We start from the raw sequence: 27,866 nt of genomic DNA on the forward strand, positions 1-27,866 counted from the left end.
TCGTGTGTATATATATTACTATTATAAATAATCGGCTTAAGTACCACGAGCCGATAATGCTAGTTAATACTAGACCAGTAGGACGCCCGGAGGGACCAAGACTTTCCTTCGTCCTTACGGTCGTGTACAGGAAAGAATGCGTTTCACGTTCGCTGACGCGAGTACCGGACTGACGCCTTAAATTAAAGATAAATTGACTAGAGAGACACTTACGTAGAATAACAAAGCACGAGCCTTATTGATTGTCTAAGCTAATGCGTGGAATTATACCGTTACACACGGGCGCCGCGTAGGTCTCCGTGCGCGGGTTACAATATGCTATAAATAATGTATAAAAACATATCTGTTAGGTACCTTCGTTCTTTTTTTGTACGTACGGTCCGCCTTTGGTACATCGTGTACTGCGATCGGTAAGGGAGGAAGGGGAAAAAATCATATCGAACACGTGCGTGTGTCTTGTTCACCAGCCAGTTATTCGTTCGTTAATTGACTAACCGCCGCCGGGTGTTAATCCTTCGATCGGATGTTAATCGAAAAACGGCAACGAAAAACGTGATTGTCGAGACGATTCAGCGTAGAAATAAAATCTGCCACGGGTTTCATTTCGATAGAAAGTGTCGAAACATTGACCTAGTTCGTTACGTATCATCGAGTGTCACTGGGAAGACAAAAATTCGAATAAGAATTCATATCGAGTCGCCTACCTATTTTCGGTTATTCATTCAAAGGAGCATCATTTCACACGAGAGTTCTCGTGGGTTCCATTCGGACCAGAAACTCAACACACACATACAAATTTTCTCTCTCTTATGTACACTCTAATTGCGACTGGTTTTTATTCCAAATCATTCGTTCGGATAGGCGATCACTGTCTTCGAACGCGACGCGATATCGAAGAGATAATATTCCCAATTCGACGGTGAAGAACTCTCTAATCCAATCTGCCTCCCGGATAATAAATCAACGGCGTGGTTGCGTCCCATCCGTCGATCTCCTCGTTCGACTGGGCGGCTCGTTTCTGACAATTCAAGATCAACGTGCTGTGTCTGGGGCTGTTTGGCGCGGATCTGCACGTCGTCGTCGTCGTCTGTGCGATACCAGGCGATCCAAGCCGGAAACTCTTGGTCCCGCCCCGCGGGAAATAACACTCGTTCCCAATAGTCCAATTATTCCGGGCGTTTCGCGTTTCCGTCTGCAATCGATGCATGTACTTCCCGTCGATCTGCGTCGTCTCTTGCTCGCAAAGCTTCTCGACGCATGGACACGAGTTGCTCGACGATCTCCAGCTCTCCATGCACGAGGATCGAATCGCGCATGGCATCTTCGTTTTGCACGGGCTGTTATCGACTATCGATTCCAGCTGGCTGTTCGTTCGCGAGCACTTTTGATCGAGATGATCGGAACTGGCGAATCGTAGCCGTTTAGGCGATTCGCTGGAGCATCGCATGAACGTGGACCTAACCAGGGACTTGTTCTTTAGAGAACTACGCGGTATCGATGGATTCCCGTGGTTGTTCTTCTTGCCGCAACCGCTACGTCGATTCTCCCTTTCCATGTTACGCTCCTCCCTAAGACACGGATCCTCGCCGATCAGCCAGTAGGTCAATCGTTCGCCTTTTCCTTTCATGGGGATCAGACCTCTCTCTACCACGCTGAAACCTCCTATTTGGTCCAGCAGTTCCTTCGTCACGCTGCTGCAGTGGATTTTCAACGCTGGAAAAAAAAACCCACGAAAGGAGGGGAGGTGAATCGTTGTTGTTCGGTAAAGCTAGAGGTCTGACTCGTTAAGAACGAAAAAATAAAAGGTGATACTCACGCGATCCTGTCGATTCCATACGGCTTGCGGTGTTCACCGTGTCCCCGAATAGACAATAACGCGGCATTTTCAGCCCGACAACGCCGGCGCACACAGGGCCTGTGTGTGGTGGAAGGTAAAAGTGTGTCAATTGTGATCGAGGCGGTCGTATATATGTATATGTATATATGTATCGTATCGTTGTTTCCGCGTCTGAACTCACCGGAATGTATACCGATTCGCAGTTGCAGTTTATCAAGGGGCCTGTGCCGAATGGTGAATTGCTTAATGGCGTCTAGGAGGCACAAGGACATACTCGCAATTTCTCCGGCGTGTTGTATGCCGTTCCGTATTGGCAGACCGCTTACCTGTTAAGAAATAAAGTGTGATTTATCGCCGCGGCCGGTTTAAGTTACAGCCGGATCCTGTGTATTTTACGATTACGTTCAAGTTTGGAACACTCACCACCATGTACGCGTCACCGATCGTTTCCACTTTGTACACGTCGTAATTCTCTATCGTGGAATCGAAGCAAGTGTACAAGTCGTTTAGAAAGTCCACCACCTGAAAACGATGAGGTTTTGTTTTTCTGTTTTTTTTTTTTTTTTGTTCGTACGTTTGCTCTGGAAATTGTATTATGCATTTCGCATTCGGTGAGTCGCGCGCGCGCGGGAAGGGAATTCTTATATATATACCTGCAAAGGTGTGCTCTCCGCAGACATCGCGGTGAACCCGACGATATCGCTGAAATAAATGGTCACGCAGTCGAAGCTCTCTGCCTCCACCTTGTGTCCCCGTTTCAATTGCTCGGCGACGTAGCGAGGCAACATTTCATATAATAGAGCGTCTGAGAAGGAGAAATTTTAAACGTTACGTAATGGTGAGTCAGGGTTGTAGGAGCTTTCTCGGATCGAATGAAAATCGTGGAACGTTCGTTACCTGTTTTCTTCTTTTCCTCCGTCAATTGGTCCGTTCGCTCGTCCACCAACGCTTCCAGATTGTTCGCGTACTTCTCCATCATGGCCATCATGTTGTCGAATATGTTCGGTTTCCTAGAAGCGTGTTCATTGGACAATTCATAATTTCAATCGTTTCAGATTTCAATTGTATTTTTTTCAACGCTTAGAATCAACGATTCCTTAATAAAATTCACAACTTACATCCCCTTTCGCAACGGTCTCAGCTTGCTTCTGACGATCTTGAAGTCCGGACGACACTCGGGATCCTCCGCCCAGCACTCGACCAGACAGTCCCGCACGAAATGGAAACAGTTCTCCAGATGATCCAACGGCGGTCTGAGATAATTGAAGGAAAACAGAGTAGTTGACAGGGATGGAAACAGAAGCACTGTGAAAACGTTCCAAGTAGACTCCCTGGCGTCGACTGATCGCGACTTTTGTAATTCGTCGTACCTGAACGGCTCTGTTCCCGGCTCCCTCGCGATCACCTTCTTCAGGATCTCCGAGTCGGAGTGTTCCGTGATCCCAAAAGGACCGTGTCGGCCCTGGAGCTCGTACAAAACGATCGCGAACGAATAAACGTCCCCCCTTTGATAGTCACGAGCGGTTGGCTCTTGGGTTCGCGTCGATCGTAGCAGCTCGGGTGCTCGATACAGTAAACCTGTATAATAATAATAAAAAAAGAAGCAGTTCATAGCGAATAAATCGTCGAAAATCTGTCTCGTGGATCGCGATACTAGGATCGTTATTTTCGTAGATACCGTGATATTTCTTCATGACGTCGCACGGCTCGCATTCGGCGTCCTTTTTGAACTCGTGCAGTCCAAAATCCGCCAGCTTTACGACCCACCGGGAGTCGACCAGGCAGTTCGACGTACTCAGCGAGCCGTGATATTTTATGACGGACTCGTGGAGATAGATCATACCCTGGAAAAAACGCATTGCTCTACGTGAACTCGTTCCATGACTCTCGTCAACGTCGAGAACATTCGTTTCGATCGAGGCAGACGATTGAATGAAATTTGTCAGGATTGGGGGAGGGGAGGCCGAAGGATTGGGGTAAAATTTGTTCGTCGAGTGAAATTCGTCGAGGAGGAAAAGTTGGGGAATGTACGATCGTGAAAGTTCGAAACGATGTCGCCGTGGTCGTCGTCGCGGAAGGGATTTCAAGAATTGTGTATTCGTCTCGGGGAAAACAACATTGTACGGTTCAATGCCCGCAAAAGTATTCGTCAGGAATATAATGTAATCAAGGAGAAGAATCGAATTTCTGGGATCCGATTAGTTTTTGCCGGGACGTTGAATAAAAAGATAGACGAAAAAAAAACAGGAACAATGCTTACTCTGATGATGTCGCCGACCAGCGACGCCATGAACATATTATCCAGCTTCATGTCCTCGTTCTCCAAGATGTCCTGCGTGTAAAGAAGCAAAAAAAGAGGAACGGCAGAGAAAATAACCGGGGGTTCGGACTCGGTGAATTTTCGTTTACTTAATTACTGGCTACCTTTGCGGATGATTACCTTGAGACTGCCACGTGCACAATACTCGACGACGATGCATATGTTCGGGGGATCGGTACACGCACCGATGAAAGCGTTCAAATTATCGTGTCGTAAGTCACGCATCTAAAGAGACCATCTTTCAATTTGCATATCACGAAATCGTAGAAGGCTCCCCCCCCCCGAATGTCTCGTGTGTACTCACCACTTTCAGCTCCTTCTTCATCTCTCGTGTAATTTCGATCGATTTCTTTCGGACCTTCTTCACAGCGAATATCCGCCCCTTGTAGACGCCTATTTGCGTGTAAATCATGGAATATCGAAAGTCGGCGTCGGGATTCGAGCTCAGCGAGACTTGGCTGGTCCTGACGATCGGCTGCGTTGTCGACTGGACAGAAAAATCTTATTTCAACATCTCTTCTTCTGTTCTCGATCTTCGTTCGCGTTCTCCTTATGCATATAGTCTCGAAATATGGTAGCGTAACATTCACGAAGAGCTCAGTTCGCATGATGTAGCATGGTTAGATTTCGTTTCGATTCCTCGAGTAAACCGATCAGTTTTTCATGACTGCAAAATTGATTCTGGCGTCGCAAAGAAATCGGTGGCGGTCCGTATCACTTTACATATTGATAGGAAAAATCTAGGGGATCGGAACTTGGAAAATTCCCGGGAATTCGGTCGTGTTTGGAAAAGCGACGGATACAGCAAGGGGCAAATATAGAAAGAAGAGAAAAGTCGGTAGCTCGTGGAGGCAAGAGCGAGCATTTACCTTGGAATTGCATTTGGGTGGCGCCTCGTTGACTACCGCCGACTCGTCTTTCTGCTCTTTGATCTGAATGTCTTTGTAGTTCACCTTCCAAAGCAGGGAATCAAGTTCCTGCTCGTACTTCCAGTTCCTGTACAGGACCAGCAGCACCGCGGTGATGATCAGAAGGAAACCACCGGCTATACCGCCGACGATCTCTCCCGTGTGAGCTGAAGGGATTAGAACGCGATCACGTGTACGGTCTCGTGTTCCCGTAAACGATTTTGCGTTCTTCGAACACCGATGCCCGGATCGATCCGATTGTTCGCCATTCCCCTCTGCCCTCCCCTCGATCGCTCGAAAGATTTAGGTCAGAGATGTTCGTCCCCTTCTCTTTTAATTGTACCCCCGTGCAGCACGACGGTCCTTATGGACGTCGAAATCGGCCCCGATCGGTTTCGTAATCGGTAATCGCGCGTGGTTACGTGGTCGAAATACGTATTCGATCTCAATTAAAGGAAACGAAAAAGGTACCGCTTGGAAGGGCGGAAGGCGGCCCCCTTCCTCCGTTCCCCGTTTAAGTGATTTACATATGGAAATTTTAAGGTCGCGAAGCGGCAAGCTTCGTATGATGTATTTTTTTCGGAACGATCGATTCGCGGGCCTTACATTATACACACACGACAAATGGGAGCAATCTTTTTACCCTGTTCCTCGCGAGACGAGTGCGTAATCTTCCTCGATTTATCGCGAGCGCGACGTTCCATCCGATCGCGCAAAACCCCTTTCGGGAATCGATCACGTCGCGACTCGAGACTGTACGTCACATATATTGTTTATCAACGCGAGTAAGGGGCATTGTTCGTACGTACAGGTACATTTTTCACCGTGATACCCGCAATGAGGCTCCGCGATAGGTGGTCCATCACCGATCCACGAGATCTCTCTGGTTAATCGAAGTTTCTAGAATGGAAAGAAAGATCGAGCGCACATTAATGAAGGACCGGTCGACCCGAAAAAGGGAACGTTCTGCGATACGGTAAATGTCTTACCGGCAGATTCGTGCCGTTCTCTTTGCCGACGAAGTACGCTATTGGATATAAACCGTGTCCTTTTGTCGGCCGATTGTCCAACGCAATCAGCGTGTAATTACCTTCTGCATCCCCGTTTTCGTCCATGTAAACCATGTACCTGTGAGCAGACAATATCTATATATATATGTATATGTATATACATATATATATACATGTATATCCTGTAACACGCGTACTGTACGCGCATTAAAGCCGTCGTAAATAGCGCCGTGGAACGGGGCGCGTTGTTTCTTGCCGGTTTTATTTTTCCTTCTCAATTCTTGGACGCGATCGTATATCACCGTTATGGATAATTGTAATCGCGGAACACGATAAAGAATATTATGTAACGAACTCCCCGATGGCATTGAAGCAAGAAAAGGATGCACAATTTCAACAGGATATGCATCGTTCTTCATTATTCTCAATCTTCACCGCAATGTTTCTTCGCGAGTGGTCGTATTTCGCATTAATTACATCAGGTTTGATGTACGTCAAGTTTATTAGACAAATATATTTTTCCATCAACTTGGATGCATCAGTATAATCCCGAGCTCTACCTACAGGAACTGCCACGGATTTTTCTTCCTTGGTTCGACGATCCATTTAAAAAACCGTAATCTCTCCTCCTGACGGCCAGAAGAAGAGACACGCGTCTCCGCTTCAGATTTTTCGCAATTTTTTTAACCCCACGGAGCCGTGTGGATCCATAAATTCATCCCGTAATCACTGCAGTCGAGGAATTTTGGCGGATAGATACGGGAGTTGACGAATCGTCCCGTTTCCGTCATCGTCGACCCCGTTACCGCACGCCAACGGTAATTACTTCGCCGAAAAATTACTTATTTTTCTTTTTGCGAAGTCATCTCGCGACCGAACCACCGGGTTTGCATATACTGTCAAAACGTTACGATAAGGAATGAGATCGGCCCTCTCTCCTCTCGACTTCTTCGATCTCGTGGCCAGGGTTTCCGGAGAATTCCCTACCGGTGGGGATAAGGTGACATCGTATAGAGATATCTACACGAATACGACTTAATACGTCTTGTGTACACCATGTTAATATACTGCGTGGCATAACTATAAAACCACCTTAAAATTTTCAATCCTTATGTATTGGTTAAAATAAAAACGAACCACTTTTTTTCTAGGGAATACAATCTATCCTTTTCTGGAGAAACATTATTTCTCAACACGATTTTGAACGTGGTATATTTGGTTCGTTTTTATTTTAACCACAATGCATAAGAATTGAAAGTTTTAGGGTGGTCTTCAGCACAAATGTAGCCTCAATACTACTCTCTGCTACGTCAGTCTGCGTCCCCGCGTTGTAAAATCATTTTGTTGCATATTATTTCGAGTATTATTTCTTTCGCCAAATTTGAAATACAAAAATAACAAAATAATTCATTATTTCAAATGAATCGGTAATATTTTCATCTCCAAACACCAGTATTGAAAATGAAGTTCGGAAATAAATTATCTGAAATAATTATTTCTGATTCTCATTGCAAATAAAATTTGCCCAGGTCTGGTTCCTACGCGGCCATGTTTTTCCTAGTTCTAGCAACCCTGTGCCGTGGTATCAGTACGTACCCCATGGCACTGCGATAATGTAGCCCGTAAAGAGTCGCGACGATCTCCCGGCCGTTCCGTGGATCACGGTTCTCATCCAGAGCTTTCAGCAACGATCTCTCGTACAGGTGCACCGCGTCGTAGAGATACGCCGTCTCTGGCACGATCTGCCTTATAACACAAAACGAAGGATTACGTTTGAATATTGAATACCGCGATTCGATCTTACGTTCGAGATCGCGATCGAGTACCCAGGCAAGAAGGATTGAAACTTCGGGAGTGGAAAGATTCGTCTGCAGGATAAGTTTCTGCTTGCGAACGGAATGGAAAGTCGAGTGGAAATGTTGATCCAATGGAAATGGGATAGATGGACCCTCTACGAGCCTCGTAAAATTGAAATTTCCGATCCCCTCGGGGAATGTTCATGGTGGTCTTTCTTCTACTTTCATCGTGCGGTGATTGCAAGCGATTGTAATAGTCACCTGAACGATCCCACCGACGTTCGCGAGCGGATTGGTGAAGTTGAAGGGCGGCCGTTGCCTGTACCCGTTCACCAGCCGCGTAAAGTTCCTCGAGTAGATCGGCGGTGACGCGACCACGCTGAAGTAGCTACGATACGCCTTCAGAATCGACGAGTTCGTTCGCTTCTGCCACAAGCCACGGAAGTATTTGTCCGGTCGTTTCTCGTCGTACTGCTCGATATCGACGCCGACCACCCAGTATTCCCCTGCGGGGCGAATCACACGGAACGGGTTCGTTTTCGTTGTGCAAAACGAGAGTTTAATTACAGGGGAGACCAAGGACGAACAGTTTGTACCTTTCGAGTGTGTAATTTTTAAATTCCGTAGAATTTAAACAAAATTCTCACACGACGACAAACTTTGATTATTGGACAACATAATCGATGTTTAAAACTTGGAATATATTATACAGGTTTTTTGAAATGAGTCTTTCTATAAAGTGACTCATTTGTTAATTTGTCCTTGGGGACGATTGTAACACCGTATCTAAATTGAAACGAAAACCATGTAATAGAAAAGGTGCTTTTCAATGATATTTTTATTTAGTCTATGGATAGATTGGTGGTCGATTGTCATTTGTTTTATAACAGTTGTTACATTCGTCCCGAGTTTCCCCCATTGTTTGAAGAAATCGCGGAAATGTGGACAGCAACAAATGCAGAAGGAACGTACAATTTACACGGTTATTAAAAACTTTGTCATACCGAAATAAGAAATTAGTCTATCGAGTTCTTGTTACTCGGGGAAATTTGGAGAGCTTTAGATCAGAATTCGATCGATATAGACAACTATGAAACTACTAGCGACACTGCTTCTCTGGTATATGTACCTGATTAGGTTACAGCAGATTTATACCTGTTTCCAAGAGATTCTTCTGGTCCAGAGCCATCAGGAGTCCCATGTGCTCGTAATAATTCCCTAGAATCACGTAAACTGGAAACAGAAAACTCCTCGATTAATTTCACAGATTCCATTGTGTCACAAGGTACATTGCCCCCCTATGTAATTTCCTTGACCGTTCGAAAGGGTGTCATCGGGACTATTTTTAGTAACCGGATAAACAGAAATAGACAGATGGTCCTATCGACAGGATAAAATTACAGGCAGTATCTATTCACCGCGACGCAAGACTCCTGGTAATCGTAACGATGCGGGTTATCGTGCCGACAACAGAATTAACATGCGGGTGTGGGCCTCTTTGTTTCGAGCGACGCGTGAAACGTGATTCATGAAAGAGCGTCTCTTCTGCCGAAGATCGTTTCACCGTTATCGGGATCCTCGTAAATTAACGGAAAACAGGTCGCGCAACGACTTCGCAAACACGATTTCATTGTCGTCTTTCAAGAAAACCCAGTAAATCCGAGGTCGATATTTCCGTACTCACTTCGTGTCTCTCGATACGTCTCGGTGACGTGCTCGTGGAACGGATTGGTCATGTGCGTGACGTGATAAGGCTCCTGCCAGCAACGCAAAAAATTCACGGTGACGCCGGCCGCCTCGAACGACGAGAGTATCGTCTTCGCGATGGTGGACATCTTGTTGAACTCGAACAGGGTCGAGTTCATGTACATGAACGTCACCTGAAACAGTGTGTTCCCAAAAGTCGACTGCCAACATGGAAACACGGACCCTCGATTAACACATTCGGGACGGGCCGTAATCGTTTTTCCGACCCCCATGGCCTGGAGAAATGAATTTTTAATATTCAATTATAAGTATTCGAAAAGATATAGTGGGAACTAGAATTCCCAACTGCCAGTGCCTACAATATTTAAAACCCTGGACGATCAGTACCAAACTCTTCATTTCGAAGCATTTCTCCCTATAACATTATTGTCCTGAGTTTAGGACAATAATCGAGAGTGGTCTATAGCCCCCAAGGCGGTCGTGAGATTCGTCCATGTTGCGAACTATCGTTCCCATCCGTACCGAATGTGTTAAGACGTTCTTCAGGTATATTGTTTCGCTTACTTTGGTCCAATTGAACGCCATCAGCACGGAAACGACCGACTTCGAGATCTGCGTGTCCGGCGGTCTAGTCCTCGCGAACGTCGGGAATTCCTTTTTGTCGGAGGACTCGCGATGCGTGCAGAACTGGAAACACATCCGTAAAGAGACTATTGCATAAATAATCGTGAAGAAATAGGAACGTTTCTATTATTTCCAAGCCGACGTTATTATCGTTCCCAGTCGGAATCCAGGTGAACAGTGGCTAGCAGGTAGAGATAAATAACATGGCGGTGTACCGACACACACAAACGTTAATAAGCCAGTTACGAATTTGCATTCGGTTTCTAGGTTGGTCTATTACTAGGCCTGGAGGACGTACGGACACGTAATGCTCGCCGTGATCAGTGTGTTGGCTCTGGACTCGCGATATAACGGGTCCTCGTCGCGGAAAATCGAACGAAAGAGAGCAACGGGGAAATACACGTGGACAAAGTGCGTGAGTCACGATTCGCGATATAGCACGCATCAAGTGAATCGATTGAATTGAAAGGTAGCGATCAAAGAATGTTCGTACCGTCTGATCCACACCGATATCAAAGTTTCATAAGAGATGCTAGAGGATAGGTAGGCAAAATTGAGAAGTTCTTCTTCGTTCGAAAACCGAGGGAATTATTACATCCACTCTACCGTCGACGGAGTCGATTGATATCACTCTGGAGTCGATTCGAACAGGCGGTAGCTCCCGCGTTAAACGGATCGTGAAACGGCATTACTATATACATATATTTCGACAATACAACCCGGAGGTGGAAAACTATTCAATGATCTGGATAATTTGCCGTGAAGATAAATGGTTTCTTGTTCCTGTTTCTCGGTGCAACGGTAACTCAGCCTCGTCCGCGACAGCTGCGAGATTAAAAGACCGCGTAATGAATTACGTGCAGAAATAGTCTCGCGTCGTTCTCTACCGGGTGGGGAATGGGGGGCCTCTCATTATTCATTACGGTCTTTCACGTCAAACGACGTCTTTTCCTTCAAGTTCCATTCTTCGAATCGCGTACAAATCTTCGAACCCTCAAACCTTCAAATTTATAAAGTTAGAACAGCTGCTATCGTCCGCGGAATCGTTCCTGGACCCGCGGACGAGCCTCCGAAAAACCGGTGACTTAACGGAATAGATCGAGCGTTCGTGGGCCACCGAGACGGCGTTGAATGGGTTCAACGTGTCGTAACCTCAGCCCCCTTCTTCTCCCCTATGCGCAATTCGTATTCCTCGGTGGTCCGCGAATAATTTATTTCCTCGGTTGGCCCGGCGCTCCCGGCGGAGCTTAAAACGCGCATTGCACCGTCAGATCACGTCGGGACAAGCGAAAAAAAAAACGAACGATCGGAGTGAAACACTTCTTCGGGGATCGGCTACCTGGCTATTACACGCACACACACATATAGGTGTGTGTGTGTACACGATTCGCGATTTTAGTGGACGGAATCGAGGAGCACGGTGACGACAGCTGTTGGATATTTGTTTTCGGTCGCGTGCTGTACCTATGTTTTGTGATAGCATCTTTCTTCGCGTGGCACTTACGGGGCGGAAATATCCGTACGAGGTGTTCAACATATTGGCGTCAATCCTCGATGAGTGTTCGAAGGCACTGAACATTAAATATTTCATAAACTAATGGTCATATGCGGTTGAAACAAATATAATTTGCTTCAGAATTCCAAGCTCTATCACTGTGCTAAACCTCATTACGATTCTTTTCATGACTGTACTCTTAAGCATTACTTTATTGTTAATAGTTTCCCAGATACAAAAGGAATTTTGGAAAGTTAAAAATTAATAGTATACATGTTTATTGAATCCAGTTTGAAATCGTCATCACGTGTCTGAATCGATGTTATAAGGCAAGGGGTTGAAAGGCATTACACCTGGGGAGTTTTCAGTGCCGAGGAGCCTGAGAACACTCATCGAGGGTTTACTGCACAGGTAAAAAATCAAGCGCCAAGACGGACGGAACTAATGGCACAACCAGATGATGGAAGCGCACAGATTTTTCGTATTCCATCGATACCGCCGACGGTTCCGGGGCGAACAACCGCAATAAAAGTTGTTCCAACTAAAAGCATGCAAGCGCACCCGACTTGTTACTTGACTGGAGTGCTTCCAGACGAGTATACACACCCGGGGGCCGTGAGGATAAATTCTCCGGATTTAGCTGCATTTACTAGAGTAACGGATCCACACGGTTGGATAACCGAGAGAGCCTTTGGTACTACGATTAACAAAAAAACGTCTAAAAGAAACTCAGTTACTCCGAGGTTGCAGTTCCGGCAGTAGGTACTGCCCAGAAGATTCTGATCCCCGTGTACTTAAAATGGAGAATTCTCCGCTAAATTTCGTTCTTCCCCGATCTTAACCTACCTAGACTCAGTTAATGTAAGGACAGATCGAAGATATAGGTACTCACGTAAGATATCATAGGGAGGTTGAACGCCGCTGCCATTCTACCCTCGTGTATGCAGGTTTCCTGGGGACCGATGTACACGCTGACATTCTTCGTCCATAGATCGGCGGTCATCAGGATGCTGGTCTCCTCTTCCCCATAAGTTTCCGCGACCAGGAAATCGAGCTTGTGACCCCGTCTTCCAAGCTCGCCAGCGTTCACCTAGACGACCCCGGGGATCGTATAATTCTTTTCAAAGAATTAATTAAACCCCCCACGCCCCGTCTGAGCTAGAGGCACGGTTTCCGTGGTTCCCGTTCCACAAGATCTAGAACCTCGCTTCTGGAACCGGATTTAAATATCTACCGTTGTCGGGAGGGAAAACGTTTTTTCGCTTCCGAGTCGTGCAGAAGCAAGAGGGATCTATTCGTTTTCGTATCCGGTGGCGGAACCGGCGACGATAGCAGAGTCCGAGGTGGGAATTTCCGAAATTTTACATTACTCTTAATTAGCTGCTTCCGTGCTAATTGTGGTCGGACGGTGTTCTCGGGAAGGGGAAACAGCGAAAGCGGTTTCAATTACCTCCTCCACGGCGAGAGATATAGCGCCGGATATCCGGTAGCCAGGACGCTGATACTCCAAGTCCCCTGGACGTCTCTTCGAGCCGGTGATGTAGCCGAGGGTGAAGGTCTCCGCGTCGGCCCCGTTACCGAGCAATACGTGGATCGCCGTTAGTAATAGACAAGCCCTCTCCACGTTTCCCAGTAGCATGCCCAGTCGCGAAACCTTCGCAAATCAATTGAACAACAACGCTATAACAATACTGTACGGATCTCGTCCAGAATCCACCATTGGTTTCGATCGAACTGACGTTGGATGATTAACCCACATCCGTCCCTCATTTCCCCAATTTAATTTCTCCCTCGATGTCAAATAGACCCAGTGGTAAAAATTAATAAAATGAAGTGATAAATAGATAAATTTGCAAATTCTTTAAGGCAAAACTCACAAAGCCTCGGATAAATTTAACTAGACATGATGAAATAACGTCATTTCTTAGGAGATAAGCAGAACTTATTCTTACGCGAAGCTCACAATTTATTCTGTAACAAATTCAATACCAAACTACAGTGTACTTTAGTCATTTATGAATACAAGTTTTCTTATTGTAATTCGTGCAGTTATCGAAGCACGTATTTATATTATAATTGTTCTTATTGTAAACTCGTTCGGTTTCCAACAATTACGTTATTTTCGTTTTCACGCTTTTCACCGTATATTGTTCATTGCGTTCGTTCGCGCTTTGAAATGCAATCTTGCAGTGGCGGCAGGGAGCGCACGTGCTTTTATTTTGCAGGCGGAGCCAATAAAAGCATGGGCTTGCGGACGAAAGATATAGGGAGCGTAATGGATGAAACCGGTAAGCTCGACGGGGTTGCAATAAACACCATCAATCTCCTATGGAGTGCCGCATTTCCTCTTCCTACATTTCGACGCCGTTCACCGCAACTGTCGGACCGCTACAATTCCCTCTATTTTTTTCCAGGGGGAAACTGTTGTGTTGCCGTAAGCACGAGTAGCCGTCGACAGGTCGTTGACGGGCTTATTTTCTTCCATGGCTTGATCGCTCGAATTCTGATACCGTGAACACTGTGTGCTTTTTTTTTCGAAAAAAAGTCGACGATAAACGAAAACAGAACGAATGGAAAAATTGACCGGTGTTCCAAAAAGCACTTCATACACACAGTATATTGGATTTCTACTGTTCTTTTATCGTCCGTCTTGAATGGCCAATCGAACGTTAGATACCTAATCAGAAACAATGCTTTCCTGTCATGTGTCCCACGTCTAGATCGTTCTGGCATCTCTAGATCGAACGTTAAACCGCGACGACCAAGTGCACACACATGCACGTATGCATAATACGAGTGAGCGAACATATTCTCCAGTGTAGCGATGTTTTTTAAACGCGTCACGCTCTCACAATGGACCGAGCACACATTTTCCCACGAACCTATCGCAAGAAAATAATCATTTATCCTGGATCTTCGGATCGGCCGAGTCGAGAGTCCGGTGTTATTAATCAATCGCGGTGACTCAACGCTCTCCTCCTTTCTTCTTTTCCGCCATTCTCTCTCTCTCTCTCTCTCTGGTACTCGCAGAGTTCCTTTCTGAAGTCGCTCTAAACAACCTTCTCCTGGTTACATAATTGGTAGTCGGCGAACGGTACATATTTGACGTCCTGTCTCGCCTTTTTTTTTCGTTCCACGAATTATTAAAATAGAGCATCATTAATAATAGTCGTAGACGGTCCTACCGTTGGTTTCGCCGACGGACATCCACCAACCGGAGAATAGAATAAAATTAGACTTTTCCGCGTCATTACCGGAACACGCTCCTGTCGTTATTTTTTCTTCTCTTCCGAACGAACTTCGACACATGGAAAACCTTGTTCTTGTGCAGTAACGTGTTAATTACAAGAACGTTACGGCAAAAAACGAGAGGACAATCGATGGACATTTCGGGTTCACACGGCTTCGACACGTTAATGAACATACTGTGACTTTCGGTATACGCCCGTGATAATTAGCAAGGTTTGCACACTTTTTATTAATCGGCACGTAAAAAGGGACCAGGCTGAGGAATTAATTTTCACGCGATGGGCGTATTGTCGCAGGCCGATGGGGAATCGATAATTTGAATTCGACCAATCGGTATATGCTGGTATCCATGGCATCGAACATGGTCCGCGGGTCCCTCGCGATACCTGGCAATAATTAACCAGATAAAAATCTCGACGCGGCGGTGGTTACGTTCGCGCGCCACGGCATCGGTTCCCCTTATCCAGAGATTTATCTGCCCGGGGCGGATAACCGCTGTTCGGCCGTTTATTTTTTTCCTCTGGCCGAAAACGCACGGAACCGCGGGATCGACCCACCTTTCGCCGCTCGACATTTCTCATCCTCCATTTACATGTTAATTGTGAAACAAGAGCCGCCGCGGCCGATACTCCAACCCGATTCGCGGCAACATCGATCGATCATTGGACGATTCGATTGTGGGCTCGCGTACGCGTGTCCTGGCTACGTACGTACACGGGGAATCGATTAAAATGTTTCGTCCTCGGGGTATTTCATCGACGACGTCCGAACAAATATTCGTTATTTTCTTATCGATGAAACCGCGCAGCTTCCCACCTTCTCTTTCGTTTCGCGTCCGTGAAGAAAAATAGAGCGGTTGTCCCGGCTTTCGCTAATTAGTCAGCGTGGCAGCTTGTGCAACGTTTCTGTTTCGTTACCATTCGCGCGGGAAAGGTCGATTTACAGCGCCGACACGCAGGGATCTGGTATCAAAATTTAGCCAGTTTAAATTGGCCCACAATGAAAATTTCTTTTATTCTGTAAAGAATACTCACGTCAATTTATTCTTGAGTTCGTAAGATTATTGTCTGTGAGTAATCTTGAAAGTAGGAACGGGCGTTTGTATGAACAATTGAACGTTTGAAAGTTTCGTTATTCTTCTCATGTATTGAAGCTTCTGTTTTGATTGAATGTCTGTTTATTGAGTATTTCGTATCTGTAACTGGTAAGATTCGTTCAGTGAATTATTGTGCTACTCCGACTCTTTCGAATCATCAATCACTGAAACATAGAAGATAAATCCCTAAAGATTAATAGCTTCACGAATGTGAGAAACAGTTACTAAACGATAACGTCATCGAGAAGAATCTCTAAAATTTATTTAACTTAAACAAAATTACAAGTTTTTAAATTTTTTATCGGTCAGATTATCATCCTGGACCACTGTGCTACGTCTTATTATTAGAAATGTTCCTGACTCTCCTTTACGGGTGACGCTCCTTTAAACGTAGCACGTACCACCGTGCATCGCGTTGCTTAACCCTTTCGGTAATATGGGCGATATATTATACGCTCGCAGCGAAACGCTTTTCATATACTACGGACGCATACACATGAGCAACTGTCTTTATAACGTATGAAGTTTATACACTACATTGAAGTTTATTAAATACATGCAAGCTCATAAGCAAAGACTCCCGTTCAACGGTGTCTCGAATCGGCCTCAAATTCCGTCGTACAGAAAGGGTTAATTATCGACAAGTTATCACGTGCTTCCCTTGATCGACGCCATGAAGTCATATCTGCCGGTATAAACCATCCGTCTTTCTTTATAACTTTCGGTCAAACTTCAGGTCTGCCCGCACGGGGCCATTAAATCGGATCCGTGATGATTTTAATCGTTACCGAAATCGAACCTGGCCGATTTCCACACGAGGTCTCCATCAAACTCACTTGCCGCTCTTCTTTTCATTCTTTTTTATTATATTGACGGTTAAATACAGATGTTTTCTCCCGTACGGGCGATTGGGACGCGAGATCGTGAAAGGGAGAGAGGATTCAGGCCGTTAAACGAAACGATATTAAGAGGCTGAAGCAGATTTACGGCGTCGTGAACAATCGACGTGTATGTGGTTCCACGCGACAGTGGTGGGGGAGAGGAAGGGATATCGCTAAAAGCCACGGCCATTAGCACGTCCTTAATGAATCCCGTGTTTTATTCCCCCTCCGTCTCGCGGTTAATACCTCTTTTAATACTCCCGTATAGAAAGTTCTCGTCGTCCCCGTATCCACCCGTTTGTTTCATCCCAGGGATGGAACAGGATACGTCCCTGTCCGCTCGTTTCGCCTCGCGTCGAGGCGTCTCGGATGATCGAAACCGTTTAACGGCCGCGACAGGTGAGCAGGGTTGGAGAAACGGTGCTCGACTCCCCCTCCCCTGCCTCGCCTGTATTCATGCCGCGTACTTCCGTTTGTCCTGGATAAATTTCCGCGGTCTTATCGCGCGGAATAAAATATTCCCCCGTGTACCCGCGTTTTATCTCGCGAATAATCGTGTCGTTCCATACGTGTCGGCCGATAACGATCAGAATTATGCGTCTCCCCACACCCACCGGTTCAGAATGTACCACTTCATTCGATCTTTTGGACCTGTGTACAGGGTGCTTCATAAATGCATGTTAATACTTCAGGGGGTAAATCTGTACACTAATATAAGTACAAAACGTCATATCAACATACGTCCTGTATTACCTTAGTTTTGGAGTTATGGATGATTAAAGAAAATGTTCGAAGTGAACGATCCCAACCGATTACACTTTTACCTTTGAGGTCATTTAAGAACTATTGTGAATTCAACGTAGGTGAATAATGTGCACGATCTGCAAGAAAGGACATCAAATGGATTTGAGACTATACGTTGTTGTCCAAGGTAGAGCCGCGAGAGAATTCGCCGTGAATCACGTTCTAATCGACGTGAACTCGGTAGTTTTGTGTTGCCCTCCCTGGGTTTGCTCGCGTCGAACGAAAAAAAGTTCGAGGAAAGGCGTTTTCGAAATCCATGAGCTGGCTGGCCAGTTTGCGAAGGTCGCAAGAGAAAGTAAATGGTAGTCGGGTTGCACACGTTTTTATTACTATTTCCTTGGAGGCGACGCGCCGCCTCGGGTACTCTTCGTTACAATTCGCCCGTGGTCTCTCTCGCGGCAATACGCCGTCTACGCGCGCATACACTCGGCTATTACATATGTGGAACACGTTGTTACATACCGGTGACTATATTTAGAAGTTTCTCGAAAGCGAACGTTTTACCCACGGTGAACCGTTGACCACGAGGGAAAAACCTCGATGTACCGCGTTATCTGGTGGTAACACGCGTGTACACGTACACTCGCGAGGAAACTCGGCTTCTACTAGGGGAAAAGGTGACGTAGGAAAAGGGCCTCCCACCACTGCATACCACTTAGTATTGGGAATTATTGGAATTTATGCCAAATTAACATTTGGTTTGACTTCAATGACTGGGGAGGCTGATGAAACTTCAAGAGACATCCACGGTATACTATCCATTGATTCATCGGGAGACGTTGTCGGTTCTTTGCCTCGAGCGTAATTGCAGAACGATGACGTAAGAATGAGATGTAGTTGATTAGTTCGGATTCCGACTTTTCTGTTTAACGCAACGAATGACGCACACGTAACACGATCCCCCTGGTCTACGTGTTATATCTACGTCTAGTTTCTATAGAAAGTCCATGGTATCCATAACAAATGTACAATTTCTTACACCGTCCATCGAAGAAAAGATTCTTTTTCAGTCCGTTTCCGCGGTCAGCTTGACACGCGCGGCGATACAGTGGAGATATTGTTACTCTTCAATGGAGAAGATTGACTCTTGTTTTTCTTTTTTCTCGTCTGGTTCACTCTGATTAGCGTTAAACAACGTCGTCGTGTTACCACTGTTATTCCAAGACGAAAGATAATCAGGATGAAAACAGGACGAAGGAATCACCGACACGGCTCGAGAAAGGAAAAAAAGATACTCGGAGATGTACATACGAGAAAGGATCACTGGTAAGGTTCGCCTGGGTGTAGGCTGCATGTCACGGACCGTGTCACGCTGCAACCCGATGGAATCTGATAAGGTCCATCCAGTGGAATAAGGCAGTCTCCTTTTGTCGGCTCCTTTTTCATAACAATATCATCGCATGGGGGGAAACGGGTGGCCGAGCTTTTTGGCGAATATACTATTGGACAACGCGTATTATACCTATTCCAAGTTCGCCGTGGTTCGAGGGAACGGTCGAGGGACGAGTGACAGCGGCAGCCCGGCCATATCCGAGCAAAAATATGGACACAAGGTCGAACGGTCGGAGGAGGGCCGTTTTCCATAGGATTTACGAGGGGCGTTTTCCAAATTCTTTTCTCCGGTCTCGTTTGCAAATCAACGGTTCAACAAGGGCAGGGAGGACTGAAGGGGTCGCCTCTTTTAAATCATTTTGTCTAAGACCCTCGACGACAGACTTTCTCGATCTTTATCGCGTGTATTAGGCTCGTTCGGTCAGTAGTGAACAGTCGTCGTTCCCGATTGAACGCGATCACACGGACAGTGGTGTTTCGCGTGGTGGATATATCTCTTAACGGCGGCTGAAAGTGACACAACGCGATCATGGGGGCCGACTTTCGAAAAAGGTGATCTCGAATCTGTGTCACATGGTGTTGTTACATAGAGAATTTTAGGCACGCCTCGGCTCCGTGTTGCGTCAGCATCGTAGAGACATCGGCCACCTCGGGGCTACGCGTACAATTTCTATTTCGTCGGCCGTATTTTTCTAATTAGTCAACAGAACGGATCGATAACGGAGCGATCGACATAATTGTTCGTTCGACGAGTTCGCTAACAGATCGTACGGGGAATAATTTATGAGAGAGCACGGTTGCGCGAGAGACCCCGATCCAACGTCGTTCGTCATCGATGGAGGCTTCTGATCGGGACACGAAAGCCCATCATCCTTTTTGAAATACAAATACCGTCGTGGAAATATATCGAACGTTAACGTGTCTGTTCGATGGAAATCGCGATAACCCGTACGCTAGACGCGACGACACGTGATCTATTTTCGTGTTATTCGACGTTCCGTTTATTTTCGTAGATCGACGCGACAAGTCCAGCGCGCTTTGATCCATCGAGCTTTGTTTGTTTCTCTATTCCCCCGGCGAAAATTCCCGTACGTGGATGCGCACACGGTCGTTTGATGTTTCGTGAAAACTTCTTTCCTTCCACTCTCCTCGGGGGGGGGGGGGAAACTTCCGCACAGAGTGTCGTTTCTTTTCATCGTCTGTCCAAGTGTCTTTCCCTGTACACGCTAACCTCCGTTACGATCGTTTCACGCCTTTGTTTCACGCCCGTTGTTCTCTCGCCTCCACTCGCAACGCGCGCGGTTTTCATTCCGTTTACCGCCGGGCTCTATGGTCCTGCACCCGGGCTCACGACGAGGATATCCTGCGTTTCACGCACGCGGAGGCGATATGGATTCATCAGAGACGACACCTCGTACATGGCAGTATAACTAGGCGGAAAGTTCTTCTAACTTTACGTTTACGTTTCCCTTGGCAATACTCCTGCCCCGGCCACATGGAGCGCCGTTAACGGCGTTGCTTTAACGCAAGCTGGACGCGTCTCGGTGATTTTTTTTTCTCTTGCGATTTTCCCACGAACTTTTCCCGCATAGAATCCGAATGAAATCGCGACCCTCGTGATAATCTGTTCTATCTGTCGGGGATTTAGGCCGGCAAGATGGGAATATATTATTTTCCATGGATTAGAAAAGGGGTTTCCAATCGAGATGTAACCCTTGGAGGTTTTTTTCTTCCTTAAATTCAATCGAACATGTTATCATTTTACTGTTTCGAGGGAAATGGAAATCGACACGGAATATCTCGAAGCAATTCCACTAGTTTATTCTTTCTTTCGGAATGATAGCGATCTTGAAGAACAAACATCTTTCACAATTACGTACAGAACAATTACAGGATAATAATTGGTATTTATAATTCAAATTCACTCAACAATGTGGGAAACCAAAAAGAATTTGTTCGCTTCATAATTTAAATAACCTTTTAACTCTTTCTCATTCTATGTTCAATACTATAAGTGTTCAGTGACTTATTGACGGGAGCATTTGACCGTGAAGGTTTCAATTAACCGAACCCGATCGAGCGTGGCACCTCTTCCACCGAAGGACAGTGTAATTACCTGTGTCGAATTTAGCAAAACAATTTTTTTTTCACCTCGTAAACGTCATCCGAAGTCGGTTAATGTGCCCTCGAATCAGTCCGCAGTAGAAGGAACACGTGGGCCACGGGCGAGCAGTCTTCTCTGCTTCTGACACCTTTCTCGATAACGTTTAATCGTGCTGGGCGATCGGCCGCCAGGTGACAGGTGTCGCTCGGCGAATTTCGAGGATTTTTCGAGCCTGCTTTACGCGGTGTTACACACGAGTGGTCGAACCATGGGTGTGTGTGTTACGAGGTGGTTCGTTCACGGGACCTTAGTACTGGTGATTTATTGGGCCGAGTTTTGGCCAGCACGTGGCAACAGTCGCGCCGCCACCAGTCATTCACAACTGACCGGAGACCACAGCCTAAAGTTTCTTTTTTTTCCACGCGCCCGATCACCAAGAATTCTGTCTCTTTTCTTTTTATTCGCCTTCTTCTTTTATTTTTGCCAGCCTACGCTCGACGATCGTAGACCTTGTCTCGCTCTCTATTTTCTGTTCCGACACTCTCGCCGAGCGCGTTCGTAGCGTCATCGAACGCGATCGCCGCCGTTGCTTTTGACCCAGTTCGAGGCAACGAGTTTTTGGTAGTTCGCAGGGGAAACGGACGTCCCTGCACGGGCAGAAACGTTTGAGAACAGGTTTCCGGCATCTTTCTAACGCTCGTCGTTGACGGCGTTGACTTCTTCGTGGAGCGTTGATATTCGTCGTTTTGTGACACCTTTTAGTTAGAATATTGATGGATCGATCGGTGATACTATCGAGAGAAAATATATAGAATTCGGAATCCTCGATACTTATCAGAGTATTGTTGGATGACCAACCACCTAGCTCACTAATGGCATTAACTAATAAAAGCTAGTGTATCCGTAAAACAGACGAATCGGTAAGGGCGACTTGTCGACGCAGTGACTAAGGGTTGAGATCATCACCTGTCCATTAAATACGATGTACTTAAAAATATTGTCGCTCGAGTTCTTAACTCTTCTAACTCCGTTTTTCAAAAAACTGTAGTTAATCTGCGTACGTCCTATTGGCCCAAACAATATAAATTCACCAGAATATAAAAAAATTCAACCTAGAAATCAGCAAATATTTCTAATAATTCTTCATCTTGATAAGTACTCGAGAATGTTGATCTACACAGGGGATCTACCGCAGAGGGCAAAGCCGCGACGAACAAGCTAGATACTATTTCTATTTTATTCTAGCGTCTCTAAGAATACCGATAGCTCTTACCTTGATCGTTCTGTTTCCGTGTAACAACGTTCCGGAGGAAAAAAAAAACGTCGGTCCTCAGATACTCTCGAACTCCTCCAAGCAGACGGACACCCGCAGTTTCATTCCTGCGCGCGACGACTCGCGGTTCGCGCAGTGTGGACCGGTGGCAACGCGTTGATCGCGACAACAGCACCGCGGAAGAAATTAAAGCATTCCGCCGGCAACGAACTAGAATCTCGCAATTGAAATTCGCGCGTTGTCCACCGTCAGAGAGAGACCAAGAGCGTGAAACTATGCGGCCTGTAATCGCGACGGCGAATCAAAGGAATGAAAATCCTCGTCTGACGTCTATGTATCCGCTGCGTTTCCACCGAATTCGACTCATGGGGGGGAAAAAAAGATGTTCACGTGGGGAGCATTGATAACCAGAATTGATCGACGGGGCCCTCGCGTTTCGAAACGCGAACACCGTTTCGAGTACAACCGAACTGTGACTTCTCTTTCGAATTTCAACCGAACTGTGACTTCGTTTTCAAATTTCCACCGAACTGTGATTTCTTTTTCGAATTTCAATCGAACCGTGGACTCCGTCCGAACGCTGGAAACGACGCGGGTGAAATGAACCACGGCGTAAGAAGAAAGTGTTACTTTTTTTTGTTTGAAATTTTTCGAACGACCGTCCCGCCGCCGGTGGAGAACAACGTGAGACCGGCGGTCGACAGTGATCGTGGGCGCGCGCGGCCAGACTGAGAGTCCGCTCCGTTCGTCCTCTTTCCCTCAACGTCGAGCGTCGTCGCCGTCGGCGTCGTCGTCGTCGCCACCGCCGCTTCCATTCACAGGTCTCGTGTTCCACCGACGCGCTGCTGTCCAGGCGCATGGCGCATGAGCGCCACAGCCGCGAAAAATGTTTCGTAAAAGAGGGAGGCGCGCGGAATCGCGACCATTCTTTTCCTCGCCGTGTAATCGAGACCAGAGGCAATTTTTTCCTCCTTTAGCAAAATGGTCGTTATCGTCCATTTTGGAGGAGAATATTCTCGTTTACTGCCAGTCTCTTTTTGCTGTGTCTGCAAAGGACAATGCGATATCTTCCGAAATTATCCGCTTGTGAGAACTGTGCCGGTGATTGTGATAGTAGCTTGAGTCAATTAAAAAGTGATACGTTCAATTTGTGTAGATTTTTGGCTTAGACTAATTTCATAATCACCGACATAATTGGCAGTGAGTAAAAGTGATCTACACCTGGAGTAGTGAACTGCCTCTTTGTCTTCAGGTTATATTGGGAGAATATTTCGCGGCGACAGAGAAACAAGCAAGAAATACATACAGCCATATAAGTAGCATTGGGTTAAAGGATCTAACCCAATAAACGCCAAGTAGGAAATCCTAGGCTTTTGCGGTATCCATTAAGTGTAATTTAGTTGAAACCCAAAAGATAACGTGTTTCATTACGGACAAAGAGGAAGGAAGCTCCACTGGTTTTGCTATATCGCAATGTTATTACGTTATACTAACCGTAATCCGTATCGAAACGAAATTTTACGAACACTTACCCAAAGATCAGAGAAAAGCGGACATCACACTCGTACCACTTTTCCAGCGTCGTTGAGATTTGCGACGGTAGTGGAGTTGGCACGGCGAACCGTGATTCTGTCAGCTGCAAATAAGAGCATCCATTACTTCTTTCTTGCTCGTTCTTGACCATGCCCGGACGTTTACCAGACTGGATCCGCATAGAAAAGGAAAATCTCGTCGGTGAACGAATCTCATGTCGCCGGTAACCGAAAATCGAATTTGAGTGGAATTTTATTCGAATGATACATAGCTAAAAAGCAGTGTGGAAAATAGTCATTCTGGCCTTTAAACGGTTAATGAGATTAAATGATTGTTTGCCAAGTGTCTACTCATTTAACAAGATATATTTACTACGTTTAATTAATCGAAAAATGGCGGATATATATTTTTTTTTTATTTTCAATTCGTTATTGCAAACTGTCCATCGAATCCCACGGAAGATCCAGGATCTTTCAGTTTTCGTTCGACAGCACTTCGACAAAGTCCTCCAGGACGTTGATCCTACGTCGATGATTAGAGGCATCCTCGAAAGATCGACGCGGATTATGCTTTTTCGGTTGAAAGCTCGAATCGCCTCGGCCGTGCATTTTACCGCGCGTAAAAGGCTCCCCCTTTATCCGGACATCTACGCCAAATGAGGCGCGATAAAGGAATCATATCGTCGTGGAAATTTCACCATTCAGAAAGCGCCAAACCTTTTTTTTCTTTCGTTTCGCGTCGGGACAGAACGCTTTTGAATATCGATTTCGTACGTTCGCGGTATGCCTGAAGAATAACGGTAAAAATATGCCTGAAAATAGTGTATTAACCTGATTCAATACTCACTGAATAATGCATAAACCACCGTTTGAATTAATACATCGACGATCCCGTAATTTCTCAATCATACCGTCTACGTGCAGTTGGAAACTTCGTTTCCGTTTTAATTGCGTCGAGCGAAAAATGGTGGATCATAGAAACGCGTTCTTCCCTTTCCAGCCGGGAGCTAATGTACCGTGGCGTGGAATCGAAAATTTACAGGGTTATATATTCCCATTGAAATATGCACTCGGGTATACATATACATATATAGTTATTCATACGGTTTCCCGAAGCCTCGGAGGAAATGCAGCAGGAGAGAACCAGGGGGTCCATGGCGTAACGCGTGTGCGCCGGGGCGACAAACAAATCTTTCGTGTCTGGGGATTACACAGGTGAAATATTCTCTCTCCGGTACGTGTCCACATAATTTTAAAAGTCCGCCAAGTCCTAGCCCTAGAGCCGTCCACGGAGTAAATATGAAATTATATACCTACAGACGGTCTCCGATGAGCCGTTAACCATCGTTCGCCGTAAAAATAAGTCCAACGAGATCCACGTCCCGCGCGTCACGTTTGTCAAAAGGGTGCGCTCGAGTTTGCGAAATTGACAAAAGTTAAACGTACTTATCATCGATAATTAAAACCCTCATGCTCGATCAGCTCGTCGAGTAGTATTTTTTATTTTTCTCTGTTTCCTTTTTTTTTTTAATTTTCGACACGAACGGGGTTCCCTTCTGTAAACAAGGAGGTGGTCCCCGAAGGAACACAGTACGATCCGATCGGAGACTTTTCGGCCTACGTTCGCGTCGTGTCCGTGGTTCGTGACCACGAAAAACTTGTCATGGGCCCGTCGAGGATGAAAAAACTGATCGATGATCGAGCGCCGGGTGCCCCGGCTCGCTCTCACGCGTGTCACCAAGCTTCTCGATAGATCGTCCGCGGAGGAAGAGGGAGAGGGAGAAAGGCGGCGATATACGGGACTGAGAGAGGCGGATAACCCTCTTTTTTTCGCGTCGTCCGACGATTACGCCATTACGCAAGTGCGTAAGAACGCGCGGAACTCGCGCGTGACTTGCTTTGGAGAAAGGTGCTTCCACGTACGGGGGGAGAGAGAGGGAGAGAGAGAGAGAGAGAGAGAGAGAGGGAGACGAGCAAAACAGTTTTCGCGACACGTTCACGATGTATCACGGACGTTTCTTCGAATTGGACGGTAAGGCGATCCCCCCGCTCTGGGTAGGGGAAAACCGAGAGAAATTTTCAAATAGGAGAATCTCACCAGGAAAAAGCAACTACGATCGACCACCATCACGGAAGAAATAATATCGTTTCCTCTTGGTTCGAAGAAGAAACTCGCTGGTTACACCTACGGGTTTCATTTTTCACGCGAAAGTCATCGTTATTCTCTGTCTGATACCGCAAACAAAAAATAAACGAGAGACATTTTGAATTCTTTGCCGGGTGTAACGACGGTGTTAAATACACTGACTTTTATAATACTAGACTGCTAACATATACAAAATCTCCTCAAAAAGCATATACCAAAGTATCCATAAAAAATATATGTATACAGAAATCCATTGAAAAACTAATATCTATCACATTGCTTTTGCGGACGTGCAAAATAAAATACTTTAGTACATGCTTTTTGAGGACACTTTATATTTATAAGCGAAATTTGGAAAGTGAGGAGTCTATTACATAATATAGAAGTCTGTGACAGTGATGGGCAATCTTATTATCCAGATAAAGATTTTCAAATATCGGTAAAGTGTTTCGTTTTTTTCAATCGATTAAACGTGGAAATTGTAATTATTGTAATAAAATAACATTTCTTCTTAAACTGAGTAGGGAAGACCGGGGCTGATTGTAATAAAAAAAGTTTTCACAATTTTTTCTCAAAAGTGCTTTCCTCAATCAGGAAATAATTTTGTGTGACTTACTACTCACATCTTTGGTCAATTCATTGAGTGTAAATACGTGACAAAATCTTTGATACTTAGACATCTACGTTCATCTTAAACAAATCTGAACTTTTTCTTAAACAGTCTGAAATTGTAACGTTAGTTTTATTTAGTTAAAGAAAAAAAGAATACAAAGAAAAAAAGAAGTCAATCATCCGGCGGCCGTGAAAGTTTCCTCGAGATTAGCCGGAGGGCCCTTTCAGGGTCGATCGTGGCAGATCACGCGGTTAGCACGATAATCGCCCTTTGCGCCTCCCCAATTCGTCGTCGTTGTCGGTGCTGTCGACGAACGACACACACGCACGGTTTACCGACGATTTTTCTCTCAGAATGACGTCCTCGGATCGCGTGTCCATCATTATCGCTGTCGACCCAATTTTCCGCGCGGTTAATTAAATCTTTTTGCCTGAACCGCGCGATCGGAATCGGGCCGCGGGGTGGGACCGATCATTAAACGCTCGTTACGCCTTGTTTTCGCCCGCCGCACAAGAATACAAAAAGAATATAAATTCGCCTGAACGTGATTGCCCTGGCGTCCGTGTCTCGCGCGATCTCTGGTTAAATCGGTGACAATGCGACGACGATCGTTGTGACGTTTCTCCGGATCATTTGTTCTCTCCTGTGATTAAAAAGCGGTTCGTGTTCTGTTTTATACAGATTCTTTCTAACGGCGAACAGTTTGTTCTTTCGGAACTATGGACGATCAGGTTTTTCAATAATGTACTTTATAGGTAATTTGTGTGTCTCTAAAGCCTGGGACTTTTTGTACGGTGCCACTATTTTTGAATAAACGTGGAAGGACCCAGAGGTACATATTTTCTATTTCGAATAACGGAGGATTAAGTTTCTTATTGATGCATCTTATAGTTAATTTGTTGAGATTTTTCGCACGATACCGTTGTATTACCTTGTGTAAATCTTCTTTCAGGGGAATTCCGTTTCGGAGGAACGGAATTTCATTAAAAAGAACCTCCGTTTAATTCGTCGACGATCGTCCAGATTAATAAGCTTAAATGAGATTCTTCTAAATTGAAAATCAGCCGAGCCGCCGATAAATCGTCCGGGTAATATTCTTTTCGTCGAACTTCGTGTGTCGCGTATCCACCGGAGCCAGG

The 27,866-nt window shown here is 45.7% G+C and overlaps 1 protein-coding gene across 1 annotated transcript; it reads right to left on the reverse strand.

The window, feature by feature from the left end:
* Positions 1–931: 931 nt before the first annotated feature.
* On the reverse strand, positions 932–22,482 carry LOC107187812 (guanylate cyclase 32E). Its single transcript, XM_015575986.1, has 23 exons — positions 22,437–22,482; positions 13,148–13,351; positions 12,590–12,787; positions 10,143–10,265; positions 9,556–9,751; positions 9,027–9,104; positions 8,133–8,377; positions 7,672–7,817; positions 6,055–6,193; positions 5,875–5,965; positions 5,027–5,232; positions 4,462–4,644; positions 4,278–4,382; positions 4,098–4,169; positions 3,516–3,681; positions 3,208–3,415; positions 2,956–3,090; positions 2,735–2,847; positions 2,491–2,642; positions 2,261–2,359; positions 2,019–2,163; positions 1,817–1,915; positions 932–1,713 (listed from the first exon to the last, which is right to left on the reverse strand). Exons 2-23 carry the CDS (start codon positions 13,334–13,336, stop codon positions 932–934), a joined length of 3,870 nt encoding a protein of 1,289 aa, XP_015431472.1. The 5' UTR covers positions 13,337–13,351; positions 22,437–22,482.
* Positions 22,483–27,866: the final 5,384 nt, after the last annotated feature.

Source organism: Dufourea novaeangliae, unplaced genomic scaffold, assembly GCF_001272555.1.
Source record: "Dufourea novaeangliae isolate 0120121106 unplaced genomic scaffold, ASM127255v1 scaffold112, whole genome shotgun sequence".
NCBI classification, from domain to species: domain Eukaryota; kingdom Metazoa; phylum Arthropoda; class Insecta; order Hymenoptera; family Halictidae; genus Dufourea; species Dufourea novaeangliae.